Genomic DNA, 19,443 nt, shown 5'->3' on the forward strand with positions numbered 1-19,443 from the left:
ATTCCTGGCAAAACAGGCAGAACGGGATTAATAACCACAAATATATAATGAATTTCATAATGAGATATGACAGTAAAAAGTCAGGGTCAATCCAGGACAATTTTTTAAAGAAAAGTTCCCTAAAATCTTGTTGCCAGATACTTGCCATATATATTGCAAATGCGAATCTGGAATGCTATTTAAGAGACAAAAAGGGGAAAAAATGTGTTATAGCTACAGAACTATCAATATTATGGTAAACAAAAAGAACTTGACTATGCCTGTAAAAACTTTACTACTTCCAATGCTGTGCTCTATTTACTCTTTACTACTATGCCATTGCTGTGCTCTGTGGGGCTGAAGGCGAGAGGCTAATAGATAACCCCAGAAGTGCAAGAGAGGCTCTTCGGCAGAGTAGTATAGTCCAGTGTTAAGGGACCAATGCGGGTGCAGTGAAGATGGAAGTATTAGATACAAGCAAAAGGCTTGCTCAGCATATTGCTTGCTTAATTATCTTTTTCTTTTTTTTTTTTAATTATCAAAACCACATCACTGTAAGAAAGAAAAACAGCAAATGTGAGGACACATGCATATGTGTCTGTATCTGTTTCCTCATATATATATATCAATACAAAATGGCAAGCAAAAAATATATTTTTAAGTGACAGCAAATTGCTCATTTACTTAAAAGTGTAATACACTCAAACAGATGCTGCAGTTACTTTAGTAAATGGCTTCAATACTCCCTTATTTCACAGCTATGTTTTTCAAACATAAGAGTTAGGATCAGCTGTATTGATTAGGGTCATTAGTCGGAGTTCCAGTGACAGTCTGTGCAATCAACATAAATTGGTGATTAACAGGATCATTTATTTGGAAGCATCTGGAACATGAAACGATAGGGATAGTCAAAGATGTGCAAGTGCAGACTGTATGTGGCCTTTTATTGTTTCTATGAATATTATTTTCCTGTAAATACCTTTTTCCATCTTCTTTCAAACCCTAATTTTTGATGATTGTATGCACTGTGCATGTGTAGTAGTAGCTTTGAAGGATGGTAATTTAATGGCAGGTTTCTCAGTGGGGAGAAAATGAAAATGTACAGCCTTTTGTCTGTGTGGTGAGTTGCTAAATCACTTCCCACAGTATGACACAGCTTGCGGCATTATACATGACATAAAAACTCTTCATTAACATGTGTCGTTACTGTGTCCCACTGTGAAAAATGTGTTATATTAGTTGGCCTGCTTGTAAGTAAACCTTGTTGTAGGAGAGGATTTTTTACTACTGTGAATAAGAATTAAATATTGAAATGTATTTTATATTGTTTTACCATGACACAAAATACAAGGAAGTACGTTGGAAGTTCTCTCTGCCCATAATAGCTAATACAGTATTTGATGTCGCTTCTCCACTGTCTGTGTGAACATCTATTCAGCTTTTCCATACAAAAACCCTGGAAAAGAAGATTACACTACATGTCAGAAAAGGAAAGAAAAAGAGTTGATTTCAACAGGGAATTTAATGTCTTTCATTAATTCTGCACACCTTCAGCCGAAGTCCACCTTGCCCAGGACTAGGTCAAGAGCTTCAGTATGAGTATTCTGTCATCTGCCTCCATATCAAAAAAGCCTCCAGGGTGTGCAATGTCAGGGTGACATACTATGTGTCAGGACCTTTATCTGCCTAAGGCTGTTCTTGGACTTACTGCCAGCTGTTTAAGTGCCAGCTGCAGCATGCCGGCTATGCAGGTAGAGGAAAACATCTCACCTGGTGGGCTTTTCTTCTGAAGAGATAGCCATCAGAGCTCAGGCACAGGAGGTGCCAGGGAGGAGGGATACAAAGTACAGTACTAACTTAGACCACAACCTTTTTTCCCTTTTTTTTTCTTTTTTTTTTTTATATTTGTCAGGTAGTAAGTGCATAATTGGGCTCCTGCTAGAGTGGTATTGGAAAGTAGTTTCAAGGTGTATTTGACAGCTGGGAAGAAAGCAGGATGCAGAGATTGTGCCAACGATGAAAAAATTAAGGACATCTGCAATCTGCTTAATACAAAATAAGTATGCCTTGCAGGCTTCTAGTCCTTTACTGTAACTCCAGCTAAAGGGACATACGTAAGAATTACAGTTTGAACATGATTGTCTGTTGCCCACAATATATTCATTTGATACTATATACCATTATCCAGCAGATTTACATTTTAGTGTCAGAAAATAATCTGACAACAACAGACACTTAGTAGTCTTATTTGAAACAGCACTGTATGGAAAAGGCACCAAAGCCAATTCATGGACTATTAAGAAAATTATATTACATTAAAAATGAAATGTAATTCAATAAAGTACTCAGCAGAGGATTCTGGATGGGAAGGCACTTCCGTGTGCAAGGTAAGAACAGATAGAAATGGTTGATTAGAAAGAAAGAAAATTCTGATTGATGAATCTCTGTGATGCCTACCTCCCATCTTAGAGACTGTACAGAATTATGTAGTTATCAATGCCATGTCAGTTCTTGTTGCCTTGTGTTAAATGCAGACCCAGGGCACTCCGAAGCGGGTACATTATTGAGCGAGTATATACTTCCTCATTACAGTTATTGTAATGTATTATCACTAAGATACTTACATAAGAATAAATGTCGTAAACACATGGAGAATATCAGCTCTTACATCTTTAGCTGTTCTCTCCTTTTTTTTCTTTTTTTTTTTGAGTAACTAAACTTCTTGCAAAATGATATGTCATACTTCTTTGCATAATGTTATGAAAATGTATCCAATAAAGATTAGCTCAGTTTTAACTTCCAAAAGAACTGGATTAATTTTGGATATCTTTAAAACCTGTCAAAACTGAAATATGGCACGTGGTTTTCCAAAATGGAATTATGGCCTCAGAAACTTGTAGTGGAATCTTCTGTTAAGGTAGCTTTTCTGTTTTGTTCACTGGCAAATCCAAATTTATTTTCCTTAAAGTAGATGCAATTCCTGCCAGAACACTGAAAAGCTGTGATGCTCTGGGTAGTGTTCATTTTGACTAACCTTCTGGCTGAAAATGAACCAGAAATTTGTTAGTGTCACACCTGTCATACAGCTTCTGCATCATCAATTTATCTTCCTCCAAGGGAAGGTTAAACGTGTAGCCTTTCATTGCGTGATGTGCACTTTTTGGCTCTGCACAAGGAAGATAAAGCCTCTCAGAAGGAAGTGATGAGTCATTGATATTCTTCTGGTTTCTTCAATATCATCTTATTTCACAATCATAAGGCCTTTTTCAGTTCGTGTGCGCTTCAATCTAGACAGAAAACATAATATTGTATAAACAAAAGCTGACACATCACATACAGTCAGTCCTGGCCAATATTCATATATGCCAGCCTGTTGCAAGATTAAAGAGGTTAGTATATCCTATTTTTGCTGTTACATCTGCTTCTCCACAAATCCTTTTCCCTTACTCCTTTGTGATACTGAGGACGGAAGAAATTTTTGTTCATTTTTTCCCCTTCTTTGCCACCCCTCCATCCATGTTCAATACTCCACTGTTGCTGGGACATCTTAGTCTATTCTCTATCATGTGTTAATAAGCACTTGCAGTCATCAGGTGCTGGTACCATCACTGAAAATAAGCATCCCAGATTCAGTATATGTCATTTATTCTGAGTAGGAGTGGAGATGCTAGGACATCCACTAGATTTAAATCCTCAATGAGAAGGACCAAGGTGCAATTTTCCCATTCCTGTCATAGATTCATCTACCTCAGCTTTCTATTTTGATAATTATTTCCTTTATTGATTGCTTTTCTTGGTTTTCAGTAATTGCTTCAATAATTGTAAAGGAGTTCATAAGTGCAAGAGGTAAAAGAGTTTGTATTAGCCATAATCATTGAGCTTTTGTGGCCCTCAGCTGGAGCATGCCAGAATGATGAAATGAGTAGCAATAGTTTGAGTTTAAAAGTTGAGAATATCCAGATCTTTCTTGTCAGTAACGGAGGAAAGATCCTGAGCTGTTTCTCAGAGCTACTTCTATTTCTTGGGGCTGTGTATGCTCCCAGCTGCTCATCAGTTCAACTAAAGTCTGTCAAATATTACAATATTGATTTTATTATTACTTGTGTTATTACTAATTGTTTCTAGTATATTCCAACTATGCCGGTAACCATGGCTACAAAACAGCTAGTATGCAAGTACTCCAGGACTCTTCTATCTTGTTTTTGCTCAGAATGTTTCGAATTTTTCACCATGGCACTGTGTTCAAAATCCCAATCAGAAAGTTGAGTTGGGGTTTTTGATTGGTAGGTTTATACATTTTGGATGGCTCGTCTCCCTCTAACAGTGGATGATTTATTGGAGAACTGATGGAAAGCCTGAGACCACCTCTCCCCCAGCTCTCCCTGTGGCAGGGTCTGAGTGCCAAAGGCAGAGCAGCTGGTACAGAGACAGTTTCCAAATGGCCATCAAGATTGAGCATGGCAATGATTTAACATGCTGTATAGAATAATCCTGTATAGGCCCCATCCCCATCATATCCCCAAGATGAGTGGGATAGAGAGAGGAAACGGGAAACTCCAAGATACAGGAGCATTCCTAAGGCACATAACCTATCAGGATTGCTGGGTATAACAAGGGTTTAGGAGACATCAAGGAGGGCATGGGGAAAGGAATGGAGCATATGGTACACACTGAAGTATAGAAGACACTTGGTAGTATGAAGTGGACCTCAGACTCACCCTGTGGAAAAGATGGCTTGAATGGGGAGAGTGCCAGAGCTCCTGATGGACAAGGATGGTGGGAAAGGGCTCCTGACAAAATCCCATCCCCTGAAAAGATGGGAATGGCAAAAGTTCCCCTTACCATCCAAGTCTGTGTCAGGGGTTGGAGAGAGCTGTACCATACCTTCCTGCATCATAGGATGAGGACTAGGAGAAGGGCAGAAAGATACCCTCCATTGCCTTAATTACAGAAGGAAAATTATGTCTCCTGAAAATACTGGAAAGCAAGCCTTCCTGCTTGGAGGTAACCAGGCATTTGGCATGCTCACTTGCAAATAAGAGGAAGTTCAACTGGGGGCACTGAATGCTTTTGGACACACACCCAAACTCATAGCTGTTTCTCTGACACTCCTTCTCACCAAATACTTAAATAAACTGAGAAAGTTCAAGAATAGATAACCTGGACTCCACCCCAAATCCCATCACTACACTGTGCCCCCTGATAATTCAGCTAATGAGCTTTGAAGGCACCATGCTGGAGACAGAGATGGGAGAATTTTAAGGATCATTGAGTGAACTCAACATAACTTCAAAAAATAAAAAGGTTTTGGTAGAGGTTTTGTTAACTTGGTTTTGGATTGGTTTGCGGGTTTTTTGTTCTTTTTTTTTTTTTTGGTTTGTTTGGTTTTTTTGTAGTTGTTTTCTTGGCAAGATGTTGCAGTCCACTTAATTGCATACTCATTTCTGAAACCAGAACATCAGAAGTACAACATGTTCCCTGTACTTGCTGGAATAAACATTATACATGGCCCTCTCTGGAGCATTTGCATTAGGATGGTTCTCTTCTGTCAGTGCATGTGACTTACTACGTAATTCATCTAAAAAGCCCATAGAAGCTAGCCCCTCTAGGGATGGCAGGAATCCTTGGAGGGCTCTAGATCCAAACAGTAGTGCATAGATTGCAGCTGTGTCTAGAAGTTCATATTCCTGATATATTTACTCTATGGGCATATCTTTATTGTATGTATTTGTTTGCTATCCTTGCTGTCTGTGGGTGAGAATATACTAGAGACTATTCCTGGTTAGATTAACGTTTGTTCTGGACATATATGAGGTAGTAAAAGGTGATCCTCTAGAGATACATTTGGAGGGAACACAAAGGTATGGTAATCAGTGGGTGCAGCCTGAAATGTATTAAGTACAACAAGTGGCAGATAATGGCTTCTGTGGCAGTTTCGCCATAGTACAATGCAGTGCTACACAGGCATAGCCAAGTTAAGTCTGGAATCTCAGGGGAAAGTATAAAACACTGGATCTGACAGCTGGCGAGAGGCGAGGCTGCTGTGTCTCCATGCCCCAGGTCCAACCAGTAGTGAGGCTGAAGTTGTATCCCCAGCAGGCATGTGCACACAACACACACATGTACATGTGCACATGTATGCGTACATACACGGCCAGCCGCACAGATCTGACGGACACACACAGCACTCCCACAAACACAAACAGCACCAACAGCCTCATCCTGCTCCCCTCACTGGCAGAGCAGCATGGAGGTCCACTAGTGGGAATATAGATGTATGTGTAGACATATATACAGTGTGGGTCCCTCCATCAGCTTGGCTTGTACACTAAGTCTGCCCAGTAGCAGCTCCTGGATCCCAGTTGCCCCACTTGCCGGTACCTGCACATACAAGCCTCCTGTTTTGACCCGTGGTGACAAGTTTCACACATGGACAGTGGGCCTGAGGCTCTCCTGGGACAGCCCTGGGAGGTAGCTGGATGTGGTGTCCTTTCCCCTGAGTCCTTAGTTTGGGTTCTCACCTTCCTTTGTGCCCCTGTGCTCCTCTGGGTTTGTGGATGTGGGCTTTTGACAGACTGATGGCTCTTGTCATAGACCTGGAAGCAGCCAGGGCCAGGATGTTATTTGGGCTCTCCCACCTGCCATTGTCTCTCTGTGCTCCTTTGTAGATGTGCAGGTGAGCTTTTATCACATGATTTAGTGTGAACAAGCTAGTTTGCACAACAGTAACGTCACAGCAGTGCTCTGATATTGTTCTGTGCTAGCTACCTTGGCTTCCAGCATGTCATCTACCTCAGCCAGCTGGGTCTGGGTATTTTTGAACCCCACTTCATCATGCTGTGCAATACTCCTTGTAAACTGCCCAAATGAGCATGCACAGACATCCCACTGTTGTTGCCTGGACAAACTTGAAGCTCTTGCGTGTTCAGAGGTGCAGGGTCACACTGCTGCACGAAGGTTAGTCTCCTGCTTCTTTGAAAGTTTTGCTCTTTGATGGTTGGTTTCAGTCTTCCTGCTGGAACCAAGTTCTTTATTAAACTGATTCTTTTATAGACCTCAAGCAGAGTCTTACCTGAGAATAGATGTAGACCTTTAAGCTTATACCTGATCTTTTCCCAAAAGATAATGTGCTGCAACGTATGCCTTTTACCTACTGCTTTCTCTCTGACATGAAGGTGCATTTCACTATGCTTGGTTATAACCAGGACTGACATTTAATTTTTTTGGCAGACTTGGAGGGTGGTAGTGCATGATAATAGAGTCTTTGGTCTTTATAATGATGTGTTCACCATTTCAAGCATTGTAATATGCACTTTGAAATCTGTGTGCTCTTGAAAGATGAGGTAACAGTGGATAGTTTTGCCTAGGCAACACCGGTTTTATTCTCTCATTCAGTAAATGACAGCATTAGAAATGGCAGCAATACAAAATCTCATTATACTCTGTTGAACTAAAAAGCAATATTTTCAGAAGAATATTTTGTGAACTATCAGGTATTACAAGGCATTTCCTAGGAGCAGAACTAGGTAGCAGGATAATACTGAAGCAGTGCGCATGTGGACATATGCCAGTGTGAACTGTTTTAACTTCGCTTTTTCCTTAGGGTTCATTTCAAACAAAGTAGGATTTTTGTGTTCAAGACAGAAAACTGTGTTTTGAACAGTTTCTTCACAAGTATTTTATTCCATCAAACAAAGGAAAAAAGCCTCCATTTTATCTTTGTCAGTCCTCTGTCATGGTAGTCCAAAACTCTTTTGGAGATTTATTGATGTAACTTTACAGTACTTTGAACCAGCAGTGGAAAATACAGCACTGTTTTGAGATGGGCAAATAGTATTGCTTTAGTTAGCATTCAGCAAGTGCTGTTTTCTGTTAAGGAATATGTCAGAATTGCAGTACAGAGAGAACAACTCTTGTGTTGATCACTGAAAGTAACGGATCATTGAACTACTGCATTAATCTGCCCCTCTGGTGTCTATATATTATAAAAATTCAGGCATGTTGCAGATTGACTGCCTACCATACAACTAGAATGTGAAAGATTTACAGGGTAAATTACTGTTGACATACACGTCACTGAGACTGAACAAGAATTGCTGTATTCAGCTTTCTGCAAACATCAGCTTTGCCTTTTCATGTCTTCATTCTTCCTGAGGCTAAAGTTCTTTACAAGGACAATGGTTTGTGTTTTGGATTATTAGGAAGCCTCAGTCATTTGAAAGGTCATATATGCAAGGAACAGCAAAATCTCTTTTTTTAATGACCTGTGTGTTGGGGTTTGTGGTGAATTGTGGGAAGCAAAATCTACAGAAACCATTAGTGGAAATGTATGTCTAAAAGAACATAACAGTGATAAGCCTATTATATTCTTTGAATCCAAGCTCCTACTGATGTGGGGTTGGGTGGGGATACATTTGACTGGCTTTCACAGTCAGTCAGTTGTTTTTTTGCACTACAGAGTCTTTTGCAAAACATAAGTCTTTGGAATTATTATCAAGGACGTGATCTCTTTTCTTGTTGCTTAAAAGTTATTTATAAGTAGAAGATAAGACATAAGCAAACCAGATAAAAAAGTCTAAGAATAAAATAAGTCACTTTGGTGATTAGAAGCATTTGAATACACAGATTCATAGTTCATAGAATGAAAAATCACATCTTCCTGTGGTAAAATGAAGGGGGTTACATTCTTAAGCAAAAAAACTCATGTAAGGCTCTGATGTGAAAGTCGGCAAAACAAGGCTGAATGAATTTTCTTTACACTGGTGTAATGATATTTCTCAAGGTTGTATTTTTTCATTCATCAATTTCTTATATTTCACCTTTGCAGAATATCCAAGTAATTCCATCTGTAAAGCTTAATATTTTTAATGTATATTTTGCTTTTGAATCATATTCAATTTCCCGATGACAGAAGGGGAACAAATTGACCCCCAACTCATAGCTTTTCAAAGCTAAGCTCTTTTACAGTCCTTAATGGACTAACATCCTCTGACGTTTGAGCTACTAGCATTTGCAAAGTTGCTATGGTGACAAATGTATTTCTGGTTAAAAAAAAAAAAAAAAAAAAAAAAAAAAAAAAAAAAAAAAAAAATCTATTTTGCTTAACCACAAATTCCAGAAGAACTCAGCATGGTTCCAAAAGAACATTTCTGCCAAAATGAATGCTCAGTGCCTTTTTTTCTGAGCAATTGTATCCTTAGTAAAATGCAAGTGTACAGGGGAGTCTGACCTCTGCTTCGGTCACAGTACCTTATGATCGCCTACTCAAATTACTATAAAACAGATTTAAAATAGCACAGTGTCCATTTCTTGAAGGAAAGATCTAGACAGACCCAAGGGAACAATCTGTAGCTAGCACAAAATGCCTGGGGCTTTCTTCAGTTTCCTTTTGGTCATTCTGATCAAGTAAAACAACCCTAAGGGCAGTGTGATCTTTCCCCTTAAATTCCTCTGCCCCGCACTGCAAACCCACCACACATGGCTCAAATGTGCTTTGACTCATGCTGGAGAGTCTGGGCCTGTGGGCATTGGCATTGGACCCAAGGTTACAAAGATAGCTGTAGCAGTTTTTGCCCATGTCCATCCCTGTGGTCTTGCAATAAACAAAGCCAGCTGGGGAGGTTTGATCATTTTTCTGTCTTTCACTAGAAATGGCTGTCAGACTACATCATGATCTTTTCTGTGCATGAAACATTTTGCAGAGAGGGATCTGAATATATAGAGATAACAGCTGTGCGATGAGAAGGCGACACTAGTGAATTTAGGACCCACACAGACCGGTTTCCAAAACACTTAGGTGACAGATTTTTGAAGCTATTTCATCTTCTCTCACCAAGACCTATGGCCCTGATACACAACAGAGCACCTTCTCGTAAATGTGTAGTTAAACAGGTTAGTTTCTATTCCAGTGTAGTTTTTCTAAGCACCCTGTATTGTCCAAGGGAGGGGGCAGGGGGGGAGACAAAGAGAGAGATGCTCTACATCTTTTTTTCTCTTCATTGATCATACGGGAACAGAAGAAATATTTATATCCTACCAAGCACTTGACTTGGAGCCTAATGCCAGACATCGTCACAAGTCCAAGGCAAAGGCTAAGTGCTTGGAGTAAGCTTGCTACACCCTGCATTACCTTCAAAGGCGGGTACTGCTCTCAGAAAGTGATAGCCAGTAGCATCACTTGTGACTGATCCTGGAGCCAGGACATGGAGCTTCCCATCATACAGAGCAGGTGTCAGTATCAACAGAGTGGTGGCAGTCAGCAACTGAGACGTGCTATGAGTGTGCTCCTAAGTTGCCCATTAGCTGCATCACACTCAAATTGCAGAAGAGAGCTTTGCAGAGTAAGCTCTTTCACCACCAGCACTCAAGATCCCATGGTGTTTCAAGGCCTCAGATACTCCGGTTCAGCTGTAGTCATGGTTAGGGCTTGTATAATGTAAATGGAAGGTAAATTGAAGTTCAAACTCAGCCTCTGTCCATGGCTTAATGCACAATGTAAATGTTGCTGTCGTCCTGGTAGGTCAAGGACATATAGTGGAACATGCTGGAGAGAAAAAACAGGAGGAAGACAGAATGGCTTTGAAGTTTTGCTGATAAATTTAGATACTGATTTTAAAAGGTGAAAGATAAGAAGTTAATAAACTGTTGATTTTGTTTCAAAGACCTGGTTTTAGATGATAAGGTTTGCATTAAAATGCAAAAATACTTTTTTTAATTGTGTGGGAGAAAGCGTCACCACTTCTTTCTAAAAATATAGGAAGAATGTCAAAGGCAGGAGAAAATATTGAAAGATGGTCTTGTTTTAACACGCAAAAGTAAAATCTGTGTTGATATTATTCCTGTGATAATAATTCCTGACAGATAATCCTTAGTTTATTTTAAGTCCAGAATTAAACAGAATCATGTTATTCTAGATGTCAAAATCAGTATTGTCTTTTTTGTCTTGTTAAAATTCTGTTTGAAATTTATCTAGGGGGAATTTGCTTTGCTTTGACTTCTCTCTCTCTCTCTGTGTCTCTCTTTTAAGGTCAACTCAAATCAAAATATACTCTTGGGATAACGCCCATTTTATTTTGGTTAGTAACAAATGTGACATGGAGGATGAACGGGTAATCTTCACTGAGAGAGGCAAACATTTAGCAGAGCAACTTGGTAAGAAAAGAAATGACAAAAGCATTATGATTGCCTGTGAGAATGCACAAAGTAATGTCATTAATTGCTGCAGTACTGGTAATGAAACGTTTGTGATACATTTACGGTAAAGGAATAGTCATACACTGCCTCCCTTTTGTTTCTGCAGGCTGAGGTCTGAACTGTCCTTGTTGATATCACTAACAATGTAACATCATTAGAATGGACATGTGTCCACGGATGACCTTACGCAGAGCTGTGACATGTCTGTCATCTAAAAGTGTCCACGAGACCAGTGCTGGCTCAGAGGCTGGCCTAGACTAAAGATATATCTGATAAAACATCCCTTATGCTGCTTCTTAGATAGGAAGTACGCTATGGCCTTTGTGATACGAAGCAAGATTAGGCGTGTCTGTATATATACAATATGTTTAGATAGTTATAGCTATAGGCAGGAAAAAATTAAAAAACACACAAACAATCCAACAAAAAAAAAAAAGGAGTGGAGAGATAGAAAAAATAGCTTACTCAAAAAAACCCTAGACCTTTTTGCAAGTTTAGAACATTTGGGTTATGATTTCTAATACCAATAATTCAAAACAGAAAGATGCCAATATCCAACTCCCACTGCTAACAGTTGACCTACTGCACATTTAAACAGGTGTAAATAACATGAACCTCTGTTTCATAAAGTCTCCCTCAGGGAGGCAAATGTTTCCCACGCAGAAAATTACAGAGCTGTGAACAACTCTGTTCTTTCTGGTTTTGCCAAGCAGTGATATCCTTTCATACCATGAAATGTTTTTGAGGTCACACTCGCCAAACTGTAATGGAAAATCTCCAAACCATCATCATAATACTACTACCCGGCCTTTTTTTTCCTTCAAATTTGCTGATCTCTGGAGAGCATGCTCAGCAGGTGTGCAAATCAAATCCTGATATCATTGGAGGTCAATTTCTTTGCTGTACCGTGCATGGGTTTGTTATTATTTTTAAAAGCTAAAGTCTCAGTCTAGTGAACACGTGTGTAACTAAGATCTCATCACTATTCCTATGTAGGTGTTTAGTGCAAAGGGTGTTATAGGCATAACTGTGTGGAAAACGGAGGGAGATGGTGGCATTTCACAGTATACCACCTGTGCTGGATCTAATCCCATGCTGGTGGTTCTTAACTTACGTATATTCACAGCTCGCTGACCTTATTTTTTTTAAATAATTTTACTAGTTGTACAATTGCTTGTCCTGGTAATTATTTTCATCAGAATAACGTATCTTCCTGTCACATTTGTCTAAATAAGCATTGCATATGTGTAAAAGCACACCTCGAAAGTGTACATAAAAATGACCATAAATTAGTCCTTCAAAGGTGACAGAAAAGATTTACCAGCAGGTTGGGTCCAGAAAAAAAGCTGACATTTGTGAAGAACTGAGTCTCTAAAACTCTTTACAACACCACCAAAACGGTTGCCATTACACCTGCTTTAACAGAGGGTATTTTTCTTGCAGAAATACCTGTGACATTGTATATATTTCTATAAAATATTGTTCCCTCTGTAAGCACTTCTAATATTTATTCATTTTGACAGAAGCTAGGAAAGTGTATTCAACGGAGAAAAACATGAAATAAAAGTAACTATACTTCTACCCCATTTTTAGCCCAGGCACTTAAATGTCTGGCAATAAACCTAAATTTGCAATGTAGAGTTTGAAGATTTTTTTTTAAGTCACATGACTAATCTGAATTTCTATTCCTGGACTATGTTCCTATAGAAAGATTAATGCAGTAAGTTGACAAGGAATCCCCAAGGTCATGAGTTTAGCAAGACAAAGGAACTTTGCATGTTGTAAAGTCAGGAATTGTCAGCTGTAATAACCAATGCTTGCAAAAAAGAAAAAAAAAGTAATGAGATAGATATCAAAACTCATGTTTCAGGCTTTAGAGCAAACTCTAACTCCTGGGATTTAGAATTCAATCTTTATGGAAGCGGATTATCCTCTATTCCCATCTTTATCTGCTCTGGGGTTTTCCTTTCTCAGATATAAGTCCTGTGGCTATCTCAAGGGCAGATTATTGTATTGGATAAATTGTGGCTCTGATCCAGTATGTCATTTACTGTACTCAGACTGCATGCACAAATGTTTATATGTTTTCTGTACAGCTGCAATCATTTCTTAAATCTGCTCAGAGGTTGTGGGAGGTGGTGTCAGGGAAAGCAGAACGAGTTTCCCTGAATTTTAGTAAGCACTCTGGCCATGTTGGACAGTTTGAAGGGCACAAGTTGTGTCAAACATTTGGGACTTTCTTTTCTGTCTCTGCCAATGAGTTGATAACATCTCTTGCGGGTAAGTTTTAAAAATAACAATATAGATTTTTGTGTCCACCAAGACATTTTAAGACTGTGGGCCCTTTGAATGCCATGATCTGCAACATTGATTACAGCCACAATTACAAGCAAGCACAACACAAGTGCTGTACAACAAACGCATTGTGAAACACACTGTTCTCAGTGTGGTTTTATTCTCAACCCTAGTTTATTTGAAGTCACTGAGAAAATGAATACATGTACATTTTGGGCTGGGTTTTCAAAAGGTCAAAAAGAGCACTGGGCATTTAACCCCCCAGGAAACACGGTGTCGTTTTGAGAACAGTGTTATCGGAAAATTGTGCCTCTTTTGTGGCTGCTAACCTCTTTGAAAAGTGTGAGCTTCAATTTTATTAACAAGGTGTAATCAATCATTTCTTTAAATCTCAGTGCTGGTTTATTTGATTGTAACCCAAACAAGTGGTTTAGATCAACCAGCAGTAGGCCTCGTTACCTGTGAAGGTCTGGCTAAACTATTCAAGTATCCTGTGGTGGTTCCGAGTACCTCCCTCATAAAACTGATGGAAGTTCACAAAGGGGAGACAAAATGGTTAAGAAAACCAGATCTGACCTTGAAGGGAAATTAACAGAATGATTATGAAGACAGGATTTGGCTCATTTCTGTTTTTGATGTTTTTAAAGTTTTTTGTTAATGACATAGGGCATGACACTGGCGATACCGTCACAGATCATAGCTGCAAGCAGATTACTACCTTACCTACAGTAATGGCCAGAAGTAGGTGCCTTGTGAAAGGTATAAAAGGGCAAAAAACAGTGATACTTTCCCTGTAGCAAAGTATGTTCATGGGTCTCATGAACCAAAGGCAGTATTCTTATATTCAATAGTCCTTTCATGATTTTTTTGCATAGACTTGTCCAATGATGTCTTTGAAATCATATAAAATCTTACCATCTATGACATCCTTTAAATATGCAGTTTATCTGAGTTATCTGCTTCTGCTTTGAATTAGCCACTTGCTAGTTTTACCTGATGTTTCTTCACTGTTATGTTCTGAGAAGCAGGGAAAAATTGTTTGCTGTTACCTGCTCTGCAACACCATTGGTTTCAGATACGTCTGTCATACCCCCTCACTATACTCCAGGCTGAATGTCCTTGTCATGGGCATTCCATGACATTCCATGTCATTGTGACATTCTTTGTCACTCTATTCAGTACTTTTTGTAAGTGGTATATCCTTTGTCCAGAAATTAGTTCATGGTTGTTTAACATATTAGCATCATTAAAAGAGTAATGTCAAAATGAGGTAAAAACAGACAGGATCAAATACATTCAGCTGAGTCACGTAACTACCTCACAGAGACATCATACCGAGAAAATATAGAAATGTGACAAACCAGCCAGTAGAAAGGACCAATTAATGTAATGTTAATATTGACATAGGAATCACAGCAAACACATTTAATCAAGTTTTCTCACTGATCACTACAAAAAAAAAAAAAGGTGTGGAACATAATTCTTATGCTATTTTGTCTCTTCATGAATGTTTGCTCTAAGCATTACATGCATTGGCTGTTGAGTGAAACCCCAATATAGTCAGCACTTACACACTTCAAAGCATTTTAGTAAAAAAGGCTTGAAACTTCTTGCAAGCAAAATGTATGCAGACTCACCAGCTGCCTTACTCATACAGCTGTTCTGACATATTCATCTCATGCATTTCTGCTGAGTTCAAAGCTTCATATGTTCATAAAAGTTTGGTGTCACTTGTCAGAAGAGAAACTAAAAAAAATGACTCACAGATGGCATGAATTTCTTGGTTTCTTTTATTTGTGGTCTGTATGATGTATTGTGATCTACATTCTGACAAAGGGTTAGCGGGCCGAGGTGTGCACAGAGCTTTGAATAGACTGAGTAACTGCACTTTCAAATGGACAGTTGCATATGTAGTTTGACATGCAGTTTCTCCATTCATTTATGACATTTTGCTGTGCATACAAATAAGGTACACGGTTTTATTTCTTCAGTTGCTCATGTGCTTCTGTACAACTCCTATTTGCTATGTGTGTGCTACAATTTATTTCAACACTCATTAGTTTTTAATTGCAAGTACTACCGTTACAGAGTAATTTCTATCTTCAAGACCAGCTCTCCCCTCAAGGTTTTTGCAAAAGCATAATCCTGCCATAGGTCCAAATAGTGCCTGTTGTTCTCATGCTGCACCAGGTACTAGGTCAATACTGCAAGTTCTGCTGCAAACATCTGTCCACCTTTTCTGTAAGATCCTGTTTGTTCTGTCCCACTTTCTTGGCTCAGGTTGGTTAAGGCTCTGGGAAGCAGAGCTGTTGTATTCTAGAAATGTTGGCTGGAAGGGACCTCTGGTGATCTTCTAGTCTGATGTCCTGCTAAAATCTGCCTCTGGCTCTATGTTCTGTCCAGCAGTTTTCAGGGTAGTGCCCTTCCCATCAGATTTTTGGTGCCTCCACATTTCTTACACTCTGCCACCTGGGGTCATGTGTGGCTGGGGGCATCCAGCACATCTGAGCGTGCCTTAGGGTGCACCCACCTGCTTTCTAAACATATCCTGGCACACTGTCTCTCCCAGAGGACACCAACCAACGTCAGAAAACAAAATGAAACAGGCCCTTTCTGGGTGAGCTCCCACAGTCCCTTCTGCAAGGGCCAACAGAAGCCAGCCCTCAACGCTGCATTCAGGGCACCTGCAAAGGGATCTTAATGCTATGTGCCCCAGCATCACCAGTGCCCGAGGCTTAAGTACAAGTCCACGGCTTGTCACTCAGAGAGGTAGTCATTTTACCGTTCAGATTTTAACACATACCTTATTTTGCATATTTTGGGGTGGTTTTCACTGCTCCGTCCTTTCTCTTCTTATTTCTTTTGGGCCATTTCTTCCTTAAAGTCTTTATTTTCACCTTTTTTCTTTCTTTCCTTCTCTTGATTCTGAGTGCTTTGAAAATAAATTCTGCCAAAAACAAGAAGAAAATTTTTCACTTCAAACCAAAATCAGCCTGCCTTGCCTACTCCGTTTTCATTTTGTTCTTGGCTCAGGCATGTATGTGCATGATGGTTGTGCTGGGGAGATGCCAGAGAAACGATGCAGGGGTGATTAGATTTCTTCAAATTAAACTCATTTAGCACCCCAGCAAGCCTGAAAGCAGAGCGTTTGTCAGTGTTGTGTGCTTATACAGGGTGCAATTTGATGTCCAGCACTTCTGTGTGATCTGACCAAGCCTGCCAGAACAGGTCTGCTGCTGAGATGGGGCAGGAACACGACTGGTTTCTGACTCCTGCCAGGGCTGGGGCACAAGACAGCAGCTCCCCAGCGTCAGGACAGGAGCGAACCTTCACTTGCCTTGGGGTGTGAGCCCTTGGTGTTAATCTGTACATTAGGATTCTGTGGGTACACTGTGGGTATTAGGCATCTGTGAGTTGAGGAAGCAGTTGAAGAGGCATTTTTAGGGGTCTAATTTTGGCATCTAAATTGGGAGTCAATAGGGAATTGGCACCTCAGTACACGGCTTGCTAGAACTTGCTGTTCTGTTTTCCCTCCGTGGCTGGCTGGAGGCTGTGGCACAGAAGGCAGGGTCACCAGCAGCTCTGAGAGCATGGACATATGGCTGCGTCAAACTTTTTGCATTAAAAATGAAAATAATTGGGTTGTGCAGGAACATGCCTGTTCATAGTTCCCCCCTTCACCACTTTTTAGCTCTTTTTAAAGGGCAAACGTTAGTGCCAGAGGAAGGAGACAGGCTGACAGCACTGACAAACACCAGAGTCTTCTGTTTAGTTACAACACACACAGGGTATTGCCAGAGCAAATAAAGACTCCTGTCCCCAGGATGATTTTTTACAGGGGAGAAATGCCAACCTGCCATTGCTTTCACACACTTGGAGCTGCATTACACGAAAGTTACTTAATGACAATGAGAAGCAAGGGATTGTGTCTGCCTACCAAATGTCTCATGTAAACAAACAAAAAAGAAATTATTTGCCAGGAATCTAATTTATTGCCCAAATGCACTCATTTAAAAGGTATCTGGAAGCCACAATCAAAATCAGTACAACTGGGATTTGTATGGAAACCTTCTGTTCTGAAAGACTGGAAAAGAAGGTGTCTGCTAGAGCCTTGCCAGTAACTGCTCCTCAAGTCTGTCTGTTCTGTCACAGCTGAGAGTCCCCATTCAGCTTTTTTTTTTTTTTAATAAGTTTGACCACCCTAAAGGTTGGATAAATATCTTAGCATTTCTGTTAGCAATCTTTGCACTAGACGTATCCAGAATTGTGCTAAAGCACTGCTCTTTGCTAGGCTAATATTGGCAAAGTCCTATTCAGGAGATTAATGTTGTTTTAATACTTTTCTTAATCTAGTCCCCCCCTTGGGCTTGTTTGGACAGCAGAGGTCTACAAAGCAGAGCACAGTGTAACTAGATCTGCTACCATAATTGCAGATGTAGAAGATACTTTGAAGAACAGCAATGGTCACAAGCTACTTTCAGCCCAATGTGTGTCTGTCTTTGAGAGAGGGGTAGAGATCTCAAAGATATTAAAAGTTCTGAGGAAGTGGGCAACTGAGCAGAAGAGAAAGGTCTTGCAATTGCCTTGACTGACAGCCTGCAATGTGAATGCAAACTACATTAGACGCTATTCACAGTAGGCAAGAAGGTAAGTGCCTGCCAGTCCCCCCTCAGAACTGCCCACAGGATGCAAATCCAAGAAAACAAGGCATCAAACAAGGGGGCTCTGGAACCCCCAACATAAGAAGGACATGGACCTGCTGGAGCAGGTCCAGAGGAGGGCCACAAAGATGATCTGAGGGCTGGAGCACCTCTCCTATGAGGAGAGGCTGAGAGAGTTGGGGCTGTTCAACCTGGAGAAGAGAAGGCTCTGGGGAGTCCTTATTGCGGCCTTTCAGTACCTAAAGGGGGCCTACAGGAGAGCTGGGGAAGGACTTTTTACTAGGGCATGGAGTGATAGGACGAGGGGGGAATGGCTTTAAACTGGAAGAGGGCAGGTTTAGATTAAACGTTAGGAAGAAGTTTTTCACTTTGAGGGTTGTAAGGCACTGGGACAGGTTGACCCGAGAGGTTGTTGAGGCCCCATCCCTGGAGGTGTTCAAGGCCAGGCTGGATGGGGCTTTGAGCAACCTGGTCTAGTGGGAGGTGTCCCTGCCTATGGCAGGGGAGTTGGAACTCAATGATCGTCAAGGTCCCTTCCAACCTAAACCATTGTATAATTAGCTCCTCTCCTTTATATACTATGACATTATTAAAGGATTCATACCCATGGCTTGCTAGATTTTGCTTTTTGTATACTGCTGTGTTACAAAGGGAGCAGCTTCGTTCAGCCACTTCTTGCTCTGACATTGCAGTCTCCTTCCTCTCTTCAAAATACTGGATTGAACAGGACACTGGCAAGAGCAGCACTAAGGATCACAGTTCAAGCTTGTCTTCAAGGAAGGATAGTTATTGCAGGAACACACCCTTGAGGACATCTGTTAAACATAACATCAGAGGTTTTAAATAAAATTGTCTTGGTTGTGGACAAACACTCTGAAACCAGAAAGTCTTCCTCATCAGCTGGTAAAATATTAACGTAGCTCTTGTCTGTGTTGTCTGTGGAACTGTGTTTAAAATTTTCTAGCTAGCGTCTTCTCTTGATGTCACATTTTCTCAGGAAGATGACAGGGTGCAGAGTGTTCTTCCCTTTGCATATGGTCTTCCTTTCTGTCTTTTTATTTCTTCCTTACTTTTCGAAAGCAGGCATAAACAAGTGTTAATGAGCATTGATAAAGGAGCCTCTGCAGAGCCAAAACAAGTGTGAGGCAGAGAGGGAACAAAGTAATTCAGGCTCTCCATGTGTTTCAGGGTGGCTACCTAAACTGCTCTCTGTGCGTTATAGATCACCAGGTGAACAACATCAGCATGCAGGTGTCCTGGCTGGTCCCTGCTGCTCTAATGCTCTGTAGCTTGCCATCTTTCCTTAAGTCAATAC

At 40.3% G+C, this 19,443-nt stretch overlaps 1 protein-coding gene across 1 annotated transcript in view; it reads left to right on the forward strand.

Moving 5' to 3' along the window:
* RAB3C (RAB3C, member RAS oncogene family) overlaps positions 1-19,443 on the forward strand; it is a 125,615-nt gene that overhangs the window by 101,981 nt on the left and 4,191 nt on the right. Inside the window, exon 3 of the mRNA XM_009894267.1 lies at positions 11,006-11,130. Within this exon, the coding sequence (XP_009892569.1) occupies positions 11,006-11,130 (125 nt within the window). The remainder of the gene's footprint in view (positions 1-11,005; positions 11,131-19,443) is intronic.

Source organism: Charadrius vociferus, unplaced genomic scaffold, assembly GCF_000708025.1.
Source record: "Charadrius vociferus isolate BGI_N301 unplaced genomic scaffold, ASM70802v2 scaffold731, whole genome shotgun sequence".
Taxonomy (NCBI): domain Eukaryota; kingdom Metazoa; phylum Chordata; class Aves; order Charadriiformes; family Charadriidae; genus Charadrius; species Charadrius vociferus.